This window comes from Doryrhamphus excisus, chromosome 2 (assembly GCF_030265055.1).
Source record: "Doryrhamphus excisus isolate RoL2022-K1 chromosome 2, RoL_Dexc_1.0, whole genome shotgun sequence".
In the NCBI taxonomy this organism is placed as follows: domain Eukaryota; kingdom Metazoa; phylum Chordata; class Actinopteri; order Syngnathiformes; family Syngnathidae; genus Doryrhamphus; species Doryrhamphus excisus.
Genome location: NC_080467.1, coordinates 16161124 through 16174874, shown reverse-complemented (window position 1 = coordinate 16174874; position 13751 = coordinate 16161124). Strand labels below are relative to the sequence as shown.

General features: G+C 42.8%; 1 protein-coding gene and 1 long non-coding RNA gene across 3 annotated transcripts; both read left to right on the top strand.

Moving 5' to 3' along the window:
* pmchl (pro-melanin-concentrating hormone, like) lies at window positions 1-625 on the top strand. The gene has a single exon (XM_058062599.1). The coding sequence runs from the start codon at window positions 61-63 to the stop codon at window positions 457-459; it is 399 nt and encodes a 132-aa protein (XP_057918582.1). The 5' UTR covers window positions 1-60; the 3' UTR covers window positions 460-625.
* Window positions 626-11797: 11172 nt separating this feature from the next.
* LOC131109991 (uncharacterized) lies at window positions 11798-13751 on the top strand. 2 transcript variants are annotated; one of them, XR_009120809.1, is made up of 4 exons: window positions 11798-11839; window positions 12390-12465; window positions 12923-13050; window positions 13478-13751. It is a non-coding gene; the product is annotated as an uncharacterized LOC131109991 (long non-coding RNA). The 2 variants fall into 2 exon arrangements; XR_009120808.1 differs by lacking the exon at window positions 11798-11839 and having other exon boundaries at window positions 12246-12465.

Genomic DNA, 13751 nt, shown 5'->3' with positions numbered 1-13751 from the left:
CATCACAAGAGAGATTCCGCCGCAAAGCCTGAGAAGTCTCCATCCAGAAAGATCCTGACCATGAGACAGTCTCTCGTGTCCGTCATCTTTGCCGCTGTGCTCTTGTTGCGGTCTTCTTCTGCGTCGCCCATGGGCCTGGCAGAAGACAGCTCCTTGGAACAGGACACCTTCACCTCGCTGCTGAGTGAAGAGGTGAAAGACAACGGCCGCGGTGAGGCAGATCCTATCGCTGACGGCAAAACCAGAGGGTCGAGGGTCATCGTCGTCGCTGATCCCAGTCTCTGGCGGGACCTGCAAGGGCTGCGCAACATCATGCCTCTCTACAAACGGCGAGCCGATGATCCAAGCCAGACCAGCGAACACAGAAACTCTGGCCAGGACCTGAACCTCTCCATCCTGAGGCGGGACACCATGAGGTGCATGGTGGGACGAGTGTACCGGCCATGCTGGGAAGTCTAGGACAATTTGCTTGTCAAGGCGCCCAAACAAAGGTGCTCAACCACATCTTTTGTTACCTTGTCCTGAACTGTAATATATGCTAGAATTATGTGTATCCATATTCATTTGATTGTGAAATAAAAACTATTGTATTCTGCTGTATGTCGTGTATGTTTATTGTCAATGGTCGCTGGTGATTGGTTACTCATGAAAAAAATAAACTGCTGACTGTACAGGTATTGATATGGAATTAGTAAAAATAATTATTGATAATGCGGCACGGCGGTCGAGTGGTTAGCGCGCAGACCTCACAGCTAGGAGACCAGGGTTCAATTCCACACTCGGCCATCTCTGTGTGGAGTTTGCATGTTCTCCCCGTGCATGCGTGGGTTTTCTCCGGTTACTCCGGTTTCCTCCCACATTCCAAAAACATGCTAGGCTAATTAGCGACTCCAAATTGTCCGTAGGTATGAATGTGAGTGTGAATGGTTGTTTGTCTATATGTGCCCTGTGATTGGCTGGCGACCAGTCCAGGGTGTACCTCGCCTCTTGCCCCAAGATAGCCGGGATAGGCTCCAGCACCCCCGCGACCCTCGTGAGCAAAAGTGGTAGAAAATGAATGAATGAATGGCTTATTTTCTTGTTACTGTATCGACTATGTTGGGTAGTACAAGTGTAAGGGTGACTGTAGGGGTGTTATTTCCTGACTAGAGGGCTCTAACAATGTTTAAAACCACATCAAAGAAGGTCATAAACAGGTTTTCTATGCTTTAACTATGAAAATGTTCCATTTATAAATAAGGAGTCATACTTCACTTATCGCCATCTCTGTGTGGAGTTTCCATGTTGTCCCTGTGCATGCGTGGGTTTTCTCCGGGTACTCCGGTTTCCTCCCACATTCCAAAAACATGCTAGGTTAATTGTCCACTCCAAATTGTCCATAGGTATGAATGTGAGTGTGAATGGTTGTTTGTCTATATGTGCCCTGTGATTGGCTGGCCACCAGTCCAGGGTGTACCTCGCCTCTTGCTCCAAGATAGCCGGGATAGGCTCCAGCACCCCCCGCGACCCTCGTGAGGAAAAAGCGGAAGAAAATGAATGAATGAATGAATGTTAATTCACTAATTTATCATAAAATAAATGCAAAAATTGTGTCTGCTTGCTGATCGGATGACTGAGAGACAGAGATTGTCTGCTATTCAGCTCCTGGAGAGCCCGAGCACCCCCAGCACACACTCCCCACATCACGCCTCCACCTAATCCTAGTTCTCATTTTGTCCCTTTTCCTGTGTTTCTTCCTGCATTTGTGCTGTGCATTAAAATAAGCATATTCATTTTATTTTAGTTTATTTTAGTTTATTTTAGTTTATTTTAGTTTATTTTAGTTTATTTTATTATCTATTTATTTATTTCCTTGTTCTTCTTTTTCTTTTTCTCCTCTTTGTATGCCTGTGCATGTGTAGTGCATTAAAAAGAATGGCTGGGCGACAGACGGGGCCCACCTTCTGTCAGCTCAGTCTGAACACATGTTATTGACATGTTGATGGCATGATGAATGAACATGTACATGTTGACAAAGAAACCATCATAAATGTTGGAATGACAGCCTTGTTGGTAGGGCCATTTTGGCGGTGGGGATTGCTGGCCATTGGATGGGTGCAATCGGGGGTTGGGGGGGGGGGGGTTTCTTGGCAGGGCTGATGGCGTGTACGATCAATTCCCAGACAATGCCCCATTTACAACTGGTGATCTGTCCAGGCTGTGCTTTTGCCCTAAGATAGCTGCTGTGACGGAGTAAAGCTATCTCTCTGTTATCTGTCTGCTTTGGCCATGTCCACACGTACAAGGATATTTTTCAAAAAAAACATTGAGTGAGGTTTAAAAAAAAACATAAAGCCACATTCATTTGCTGTCATGCATGAAAAAGCAACCCAACCGACTTGGTTTTTGATTCAAATGAATCTGTTCATCAATATAGTTTGATATTAGTTATACAATGAAGTATACACTACCTTTACAATTACACAGTGCAGGAAACATGAACTCTTTTATAATTATATTATAAGTTATAAGGTGCACGACCGCAACAAACATTCATTCATTCATTTTCTAGCGCTTTTCCTCACGAGGGTCACAGGGGTGCTGGAGCCTATCCCAGCTGTCTTTGGGGGAGAGGCGGGGTACACCATGGACTGGTCGCCAGCCAATCACAGGGCACATATGGACAAACAACCATTCACACTCACATTCATACCTATGGACAATTTGGAGTGGCCAATTAACCTAGCATGTTTTTGGAATGTGGGAGGAAACCGGAGTACCCGGAGAAAACCCACGCATGCATGGGGAGAACATGCAAACTCCACACAGAGATGGCCGAGGCTGGAATTGAACCCTGGTCTGCGCACGAACCACTCGACCGCTGGGTCGCCCTTCCGCAACAAACACCAGTAAGTAAATACTCTCATTTTCTGTTGTTAAATACAGTTAAAAACATCTGGAAGCCATTTTTGACAACATGATTATTCTGTCTGGACTATCAAGATAAACATCAGCGTGTTCTTATACCAAAATGCTGTTGCAATATTTATTTCATTCATACGGGTCCCCTAGAGCCCGTATAAAAAACATTTCAGAGCATGAAGCATTTGACTTCAGTTCATATTTAAAAGGAAGATAATAACAGCCCATAGTTTTTAATGGACATAAAATGTGACTACAGTAATGTGCTGCTTCATTACATTGGGGGCCGAGTGAGGCAGTAACTCAGCAGATTCAACAGAGGGAGCTGTGGTGAAAAAAAACAAGCTTGCAGCGTGGCTATTAGAACCTTTCATTCATCCATTCATTCATTTTCTACCGCTTATCCTCACGAGGGTCGCGGGGTTGCTGGAGCCTACTGGACAAGAGTGGAACGATGCTGCACAGCATGTCATGGTTTCCAGAGTCATTCCAAAAACATGCTAGGTTAATTGGCGACTCCAAATTGTCCATAGTATGAATGTGAGTGTGAATGGTTGTTTGTCTATATGTGCCCTGTGATTGGCTGGCGACCAGTCCAGGGTGTACCCTGCCTCTCGCTCCAAGAAGACAGCTGGGATAGGCTCCAGCATCCTCGTGAGGATAAGCGGTAGAAAATGAACGAATGAAGTAGCATTGATAATAGCATGTTGTGAATTCGGGGCTGCACGGCGGTCGAGTGGTTAGCGCGCAGACCTCACAGCTAGGAGACCAGGGTTTAATTCCACCGTCGGCCATCTCTGTGTGGAGTTTGCATGTTCTTCCCGTGCATGCGAGGGTTTTCTCCTGGTACTCCGGTTTCCTCCCACATTCCAAAAACATGCTAGGTTAATTGGCGACTCCAAATTGTCCATAGGTATGAATGTGAGTGTGAATGGTTGTTTGTCTATATGTGCCCTGTGATTGGCTGGCGACCAGTCCAGGGTGTCCCCCGCCTCTCGCTCCAAGAAGACAGCTGGGATAGGCTCCAGCACCCCCGCGACCCTCGTGAGGTTAAGCGATAGAAAATGAATGAATATTGTGAATTCATTACAGAACCTTCCACAGCTTTTTATCCACAGACGACACAAGGTGAATAGAAGAACATTTTAATGGCGTCCACCTTATTTCCGAGTGAACTTACCCCACCATCTGTCTCCAGCAATAAAACTCGTCTGTAGCCCTCGGAACAATGACCGGCGCTCGGTGAATGACATCTGATACTGAAATGTAATTAGGTCTGTCTCAATTTTTGTGTTCTTTCACTAGATAAATCTAATAGAGCTTAGTCAAACGCTTCCATGGCATCTGGTGCCAAAGGCATCTCCAGTGTCCACTACTAATTGAATCCCATCCAGTCCGTTTCAATTATCAATGTAATAGCTCAACATGTTGAGTCTGACAAGTGGCCTGTTCCTGGAAACTCAAAGACAGATCAAATGGAGGTTGAGAAGAGTGGTAATGAGAGTCAAAAAAATCAATTCATCATACATTCATTCATTCATTTTCAACCGCTTATCCTCACGAGGGTCGCGGGGGTGCTGGAGCCTATCCCAGCTGTCTTCGGGCCAGAGGCAGGGTTCACCCTGGACTGGTGGCCAGCCAATCACAGGGCACATATAGACAAACAACCATTCACACTCACATTCATACCTATGGACAATTTGGAGTCGCCAATTAACCTAGCATGTTTTTGGAATGTGGGAGGAAACCGGAGTACCCGGAGAAAACCCACACATGCACGGGGAGAACATGCAAACTCCACACAGAGATGGCCGAGGGTGGAATTGAACCCAGGTCTCCTAGCTGTGAGGTCTGCGTGCTAACCACACGACCGCCGTGCAGCCCCCAATTCATCATACAGAGAATTTTAATTTGAATTTGTCTTGTTTAATTTGATTTGATGAAGAACCGATCTGAAACATCCATGTGTTTTGATATGACAAATCTTAAGTAACTTTGATCAAATGTAGAATTACTACTGTTTCTGCTTAGGCATTAACTCGTTGATGCTGAGCCTGGGAACACCGAGGTAGGCTGGATTGCAAGGTGTATGTAAAGCACTTCATATGCGGTTTTCCATCCTGCTTTCCGCACTACTAGTTCCATTTTACCGTATTATCATGCATGGTAGCGATGCCATAGTTCACGGTCTGATTGGCTTACGGCTGCAAGATCATGTGACACCCCAAATTAATACCAACATTTTCAGTATTACCCAACTCTACTTCACACAGCAATTAAAAACACACACATTTGTTGCTGTTGTGAGGTTAGAATTCACTTCCCGAAGAGAGTACATGTTCTCCGGATTCAGCTGTAATATTTTTGCCACTTTCTTTGGCGGTCCTTGAACACACCATAGTTGTTGTGAGATGCTAAAGTTAAAACATATATTGTTTCTACACCCCAATTCCAATTCCATCTGTTATATTATCATTCATTAGTGGTGAGTACTTATACGTTTTATGTTTAAAATATGTTTAATATGTGTGTGGGGCAGCGAGGAGACCCAAGTTCAATTCCAGCCTCGGCCATCTCTGTGTGGAGTTTGTATGTTCTCCCCGGTTTCTTCCCACATTCCAAAAACATGTATGTTAGGTTAATTGGCAATTAGCATAATGAAGGGTTGTTTGTCTATATGTGCCCTGTGATTGGCTGGAGCGAGGGCCTCTCACCCAAAGACAGCTGGGATAGGCTCCAGCACCTCCAGACCCTCTTGAGGATAAGCAGTAGAAAATGAATGAATGAATGTGTGGGGGGTATATTGAAGACTTGAGTCACTCTTATTGCAAATGTTGATCCGAAATTGAAAAGGAAAATGAATGAAGATTCTTGAATGATCTTGAATGATTCGGAATCAAACACATGATAAACAGGAAAACCAGCTAACTTATTTAATGTAAATATACTGGATATAAATTAAACAATATAAGGCAATGCAACAATGTCAAAGAAATAATATTCTCATATTCTCTTTTATTACATACAATTGTCCAAAAAAAGTCAATAATAATAAAAACAATAATAATAATAGGGCTGGTGGACAAGTGGTTAGCGCGCAGACCTCACAGCTAGAAGAACCAAGTTCGATCCCACCCTCAGCCATCTCTGTGTGGAGTTTGCATGTTCTCCCCATGCATGCGTGGGTTTTCTCCGGGTACTCCGGTTTCCTCCCACATTCCAAAAACATTCATTCATTCATTTATTCATTTTCTACCGCTTTTCCTCACGAGGGTCGCGGGGGTGCTGGAGCCTATCCCAGCTGTCTTTGGGCAAGAAACGGGGTACACCCTGGACTGGTCGCCAGCCAATCACAGGGCACATATAGACAAACAACCATTCACACTCACATTCATACCTATGGACAATTTGGAGTCGCCAATTAACCTAGCATGATTTTGGGAGAACATGCAAACTCCACACAGAGATGGCCGAGGGTGGAATCGAACCCTGGTCTCCTAGCTGTGAGGTCTGCACGCTAACCACTCGACCCCGTGCCGCCCATTCCGAAAACATGCTAGGTTAATTGGTGACTCCAAATTGTCCATAGGTATGAATGTGAGTGTGAATGGTTGTTTGTCTATATGTGCCCTGTGATTGGCTGGCGACCAGTCCAGGGTGTACCCCGCCTCTCGCCTGAAGACAGCTGGGATAGGCTCCAGCCCCCCAGCGACCCTCGTGAGGAAAAAGCGGTAGAAAATGAATGAATGAATATGTGTGGGGTATATTCAAGACTTGAGTCACTTTTATTGCAAATGTTGATCCGAAATCGAAAGGGAGCATCAATGTCAGGAGGGGAAAGAGCGAGCCGTGTGTCAAAAACAGACATTTGTAGGAGTGTAAGGTACATAAGTATTATAAATATGTCTACTATATTACAGCAGTTGATTTCATGTAATTGAAATTGACTGTAATTGATCATTATTCAAATCTCTGTCTACATAACAGAATTATTAATCACAACTGTAGTATTTGATTCCAGTCACGTCTTCTCAGCTTATAGTCAGTTCTCCATCCTATTGGAGGGGGGATTTCCTGTAAAAGAGTAGCGGATGACAGCTGAGCCCATCATTCAGTCCCTGGTGCCCTCACGTGTCTCTATGGGGTTACGGTGACATCATCGTCATATAACCCCATCCACCCCGTCCACCCTAATGGAGGGTCGGCGCTGGTGTAGGGGGCCTTGTGAATAATTTAGGATCTCGGGTGCACTTTATAATCTGGTCTGCAGTACTTGCTGGGACGTTCACCCTAAGTGCATTAGGAAACTGGCCTTTATTGACGGATATAATCAATGAGTATAATTCCTAGAGCTTCCTGTGTGCAACATACAAAAATCACTCTCTTTGAAAAAACCTGGAGGGGAGGGGTGGGGGTGTTTGGAGGAATTTATTGTATTTGTTGAGTAAGATATATAAGAAATACAAATTTACTATTAACTATGGAATGGATTGAGTAAGGACCTCAAACAATGCACAACGATGAGCCAATTCAAGAAACAATACAAGCAGTTGATGTTTGCTAAATACAAGGATGAAGAGTCTTGAACCAGTCATGATGTGCTATATATATCACTATATTGACACTTACTATGGTACACATTATGTCATTGGATGGTCATATCACCTTGTACTTCGGTACGAGGTACATTGTTAAAAAAAACAAAACAAAAAAACCTTAAACTGTATTATGGAAAGCAGGAAGTGAACAAATGTAACAGTTACTGATTGTAAAAGTACCAGATGGAGGGGTAGGATTTAATAAGCTTTGCTTCTTCCTACTCCTTTTGGACATGTGGGACTGTGAACTGATTATGTGATGCATTCAATTGTAATCTGATGCATGTTCAAATGAAATAAAACCATTACCAAATTTACGTATATTTTCTTCATTCTTTCAGCCTTTGCCCATTTTGGGGTCACCACAGCAAGTCCATGGCATGTTTTAATTTGGCTTAGTTTTTACGCCAGATGCCTTTGCTGATGCAACATTCCTATTTATCCAAGCTTGGGGCCAGCATTCTTCACCAGCTGGGTGTTGGGGCCCTGGCCGACATGAAAGGCAACACGTATCCCACTACACCACCAAGACTACAACATATGGTTATAAAGTGGATCCTTGCACATTCGCGATTTAGCATTTATGGTCTGGGAAATGTGTGTTTTCTTATTTTAAAAAATAAACAATTTTATAAACACATATCATTCATCATAAGTCAGTATTATACATTCATTCATTCATTCATTCATTTCCTACCGCTTTTTCCTCACGAGGGTCGAGGGGGTGCTGGAGCCTATCCCAGCTGTCTTCGGGCGAGAGGCGGGGCACACGCTGGACTGGTGGCCAGCCAATCACAGGGCACATATAGACAAACAACCATTCACACTCACATTCATACCTATGGACAATTTGGAGTCGCCAATTAACCTAGCATGTTTTTGGAATGTGGGAGGAAACCGGAGTACCCGGAGAAAACCCACGCATGCACGGGGAGAACATGCAAACTCCACACAGAGATGGCCGAGGGTGGAATTGAATCCTGGTCTCCTAGCTGTGAGGTCTGCGTGCTAACCACTCGACCGTGCCGTCCAGTATTATTAGTATTACAAATATGTGATAATACAGAAATGAACACAGTACATGTACCACGGTGTAAAAAGCACACCATTTTTAAATGTTCAGGCCTTTATACTTGCCTGATAATGTTGTTTTTTGTCAAGAGTTGAGATTTCACACTTTGTTTGGCTGTCCTTGAACGCACCATAGCTGCTGTAAATACAGTGACTTTTACAGCTTCACTCAATATTAGTTAAGCATATTGTCTTATCTTATCTTTAGCCTAAATTCAGCATCTAAACATAAAAATGTCTCTGTGAACTAAAATGCAAATATACTGTTCTCATTGGGAGTGACCAGGATGGATAGGATCAGGAACAAGTACATCAGAGGGATATTACATGTTAGAGTCCTTGGAGATAAAGTCAGAGAGGCCAGACTGAGATGGTTTAGACATGTCCAGAGGAGAGATAGTGAATGTATTGGATGCCGCCAGGTACGAGGCGTAGAAGAAGACCAAAGAGGAGGTTTATGGATGTAGTGAAGGAGGACATGAGGGTAGTTGGTGTGAGAGAGACAGATGCAGAAGACAGGGTTGGATGGAGGAGATTGATTTGCTGTGGCGACCCCTGAAGGGAAGAGCCCAAAGAGAAACAAGATACCGTATGACATTCAGAAGACATTGTAATGATATGTGTATGTGGTGAGACACACTTGATCGCCGCAACAACAGGCATTTATTGCAGGTTGTCGCCCATCAGTAGCCCATCAACACAGGCCATCTCTGTGTGGAGTTTGCATGTTCTCCCCGTGCATGCGTGGGTTTTCTCTGGGTACTCCGGTTTCCTCCCACATTCCAAAAACATGCTAGGTTAATTGGCCACTCCAAATTGTCCTTAGGTATGAATGTGAGTGTGAATGGTTGTTTGTCTATATGTGCCCTGTGATTGGCTGGCGACCAGTCCAGGGTGTACCCCGTCTCTCGCCCGAAGACAGCTGGGATAGGCTCCACCACCCCCAGCGACCCTCGTGAGGAAAAGCGGTAGAAAATGAATGAATGAATGAACTTCACTTATCAACTAATTAACAGTGATACATTAGGGATTAATTACATTTTATACCTTTAATATGTGTGTGAGTCACTTTTACCGGAATTGTTGATCCAAAATCGGAGGAGAATGTCAACATCAAGGTCGCAAGAGGGTTTGGGGCGACTCGTAGAGAGCTGTGTGTCAAAAATATAATTTTTTATGTGAGTATCAAGTACTTGAGTACAGTACTATATCAACCAATCATTTTTCAATCAAATGATAAGCATGTACTGTACTTTCTTCTTCTAAGTGGTACAATCAATTCAGGCTAAACATTTTTTCAAGTTTTTCATCTCCATGTGTCACGCAGACGAGAATGCTTTACAACGTGTCAGCAGGAGCGGCATCATCTCCCTTCCCCCTCCTCCAAACCCACCGAAGATTTATCACCACTCAGGAGCCACGTCTGCTCGGAGGCCTGATTCAAGAGCCCCGGGGTCAGGTTACATGGTGCATCACCACCAGACTCCGCTTATACTCTTTGGACGCTCTCATGACCTTCTTGTCTCAGAAAGTCACTGAGTTAGTCCACTGCACAACACTGCGTAATGTACTGTATATTTAAACCTAAGACATGTCATCATGTGGTTCATAAATCAGCACTTGTTATCATGTAAAAACAATCATACAAAAACAGTGTGGTTATAGTTATGTTAGCCACAGGATGCCGTGCGTCATAAGTCGGTCGTTATTGCAGTCCCATGCATCATTTTAGTATCAGAAATTATAATGTCAACTCGTAAAACACTAATAATTACAATGTCCCGACAATTGGATTTAATGCAAGATAAGATAAGCAAATTCTTTTCTTTTTATTAGTGTACTTTCAGTTTGTTTTTGTTGGGAAAAAAAATACAGTGGAACTTGTTGAAGTCGACATAAGCAATTGTCAACATAACTGCTAATAACCATTGCTGGCATATTCATTTGTGACTTTTGCCAGAGACATAAAGGGAATAGGTGATACAATAATATAGTATTGGGTATTGCAGTTGTTCCAAAAATAATAAATGATGGCTGTTTCGTGGTTGATTATTAATCAACAAAATATTGAAAAATTAATTAGACTGAGAATTTTCGTCAGCCACATCATGGCTGAGATCAACTAAAAGAAGGTTCTCTCATTCCATTTGGAAATATGTGTTTATGCGGGCTGCACGGTGTTCGAGTGGTTAGCATGTAGACCTCACAGCTAGGAGACCCGAGTTCAATTCCACCCATGGCCATCTCTGTGTGGAGTTTGCATGTTCTCCCCGTGCATGCGTGGGTTTTTTCCGGGTACTCCGGTTTCCTCCCACATTCCAAAAACATGCTAGGTTAATTGGCGACTCCAAATTGTCCATAGGTATGAATGTGAGTGTGAATGGTTGTTTGTCTATATGTGCCCTGTGATTGGCTGGCGACCAGTCCAGGGTGTACCCCGCCTCTCGCCCGAAGACAGCTGGGATAGGCTCCAGCACCCACGCGACCCCCGTGAGGAAAAGCGGTTGAAAATGAATGAATGAATGAATGTGTTTATGCTAGCAGTGGCTGTCTGTTATGTCCCTGCAGTGATCCCGTAGCCTGCTCAATGTATTGTCAACAAAGAGTAATACGAGTGTAAACGTGATAACTGGGGTGTAATCTCATGTCAGGGCTCTAATAATGTTAAAAGTTCATAAAATTCATAAACAGGTTTTCTATGCTCTAATGATGAAAATATTCCGTTTATGAATATTGAATCCCACTTAACGGAAATTCTGGAACCAATTAACCCAGGGGTCTCAAACACGCGGCCCACGGGCCAAATGTGGGCCGCAGGACACAGTTTGAGGCCCCCGCCTTGATATGAAAGTTTAATGTTAGTGCGGCCCGTGCAAGTTTGATATGGATGCTGTATGGTATCATGTACTCAGAAAAAAATATTACGTTTGATTAATGTTCATGTTCAAGGTTAAATAACTGTTAATACACTCTTAAAAATGCTGGGTTATTTTTTTGACCCAATCGCTGGGTTGAGCCTGTTGGGTCATTTAATTGGGTTATTTTTATTGAGTTGGGTATTCTGAGAACCCAATTCGCTGGGTTATCTCTGTTGGGTGCTGAGTTATTTGCTGCTGGGTTGTGATTTCCATTATATTGTGCTGGGTTATTTTGGACAACCCAAAGCGTTGGGTAGAATTTTGAACACGCGCAACAAAGCCCCGCCCACAAACTTACTTCGTTCGGACCCCACATTTCATCTGAGGAGACCAATTTCAGCACAGAGCAAGGTTTGTTACATGCCCACTATTGTTTTACCGTAGAATTGACTTTATATTATTATATAAAGCTTCATAAACTTGTTAAAATGTAAGTTCGTGAAGCACTGTTGAGTACTAGCTTCAGGAATGGATCGGTAACCTTAGCAAACTTCCATTCCCTCCAAAAGTGGCAAGCGAACACATTCGCTGGCGAGCTATGTAGGAACCAAACTATGTTGTTGAAGTTACAAGAGACATGCACTATGTGTGATAGTTATGAGGACAACGTCAGTTATCTCGTCAATTTGCCATTTTATGTGATATCAAGTTAAATAATCTCGTGAATTAATACGAGCGTGCTGATGAACCGGTGTTTTTTACGCTAGACTGCTGCATGCTAGCGGGCTTCCGTTAGCCACTGATAGTCCACTGTATACTTAGCAGTTTCAACTAGTTTGGGCGCGAATTCGACGACAGTTTTGTAAGTCGCATATAAATGTAGAGAATGCGTTTGGACTACTGAATCTTATTTCATTTCATGGTATGTTTGTTCTTATGGACCCTCTTTGTGATGTTTCAGTTCGCTGAAAAGCATCTATGGATGAGTTTATCAGTTCCAAATTGACTGAGTGGCAGCTACCAGGGCTGATTGAAAGGTAAGTCATCTTCATGCCTTCATTTTATGGGTATTGTTTTACAGTAGCTACTGTGCCTACTATATGTTCTATACATAAGAAATGGCGGTGGGTCAGTCACCGTAGCTTGTACCAATACCCAAAATTTGATTTGATTTTGATTGTGATCCATCTTGTGATTCCAATATATATTGCTGTTATAGTCAAAAAGACAAACTGACAAACCCTCTATGGTACACATTATGATCCCAATTGGTAAAAAAATGTTTGGGGTGTGTTTTTGTGTTTTAAAATAGACCAAGTAAACATAATCGAGACATTTTCTTAATATTATGTTAGGGTTGATTGCAATACAACAACACTGCACAGTAGTGGAACATATTGAAAACAAGACAGTTTTATCTAAAATTGTAATATTATATTATTTAAAACTCATGTTCTCAACAATCTGGTAATGACACCCATAATTGTCCTACAGATGCCAGGGGAGAAGTCGCCCTGACGCTTCTGCCCATCCTGCTCCCTCCGCCTGTGTTTAAAAAGGGCAGGAAATTGGTCCGGGCGAGTATTCAGGAGGTGAAGAGAGCCTTCCTCGATGTTAAGCCCGTAAGTAATTTACCTTTCAATAGAAATTAAAATGTAAATGAATTGTGAAATGACTCCAGTTGTTCTTTTACACAGTTTTAAAGGACTCTTTTTATGAGGAGCTACTTGAAAAGATTGTATTTCGTGGAATGTGTGACAACGTAACATTTGGCTGTGTTTCTCATTTCATGAAGCACTATTCTTACAAGTTGTAACTTGGTGTAAGTTGTTACTCCATAGTGATGTGTGACGTATAAACCACAGACCAAACATAAGACTGGCCAAACCCCCTGAATAAATTGTTGAACACTCCATTGAATTTACAGGTGTCATACTTCTCCCTGTAGAATGTATATTGAAATAGCTTCAGTAGAGAGCTGATGACAATTGCTCTGCACTGCTAGAAATACTTACAAAATACTTACCTTTTTTTCTTTTCTCATCGTAGGTCGGCGCTAACATGGTGGAATACTTGCAGCAGGCAGAATCGCCTACCCATTTGTGCTGCTGCTCACAGAGCCTCTTGTTCTATGTATATATCACTCTCTCATAGCTGTCCCCTCACCCGTTCTTAAAATGTTATTTTTTTTGTACATAATTTGTTCATATGTGAAGGAAATGTTGTGAGTTGTTATATTTGTATGTTCTGGAAATGTTGAATTTTAATAAATATTTTATTGTTACATTGGTGTCATTATCATTGTAATATATTATTAATAGTA

What these genes read in the sequence shown, in the direction of transcription:
- pmchl (XM_058062599.1), top strand. Translation starts at nt 61, where the DNA reads ATGAGACAGTCTCTCGTGTCCGTCATCTTTGCCGCTGTGCTCTTGTTG.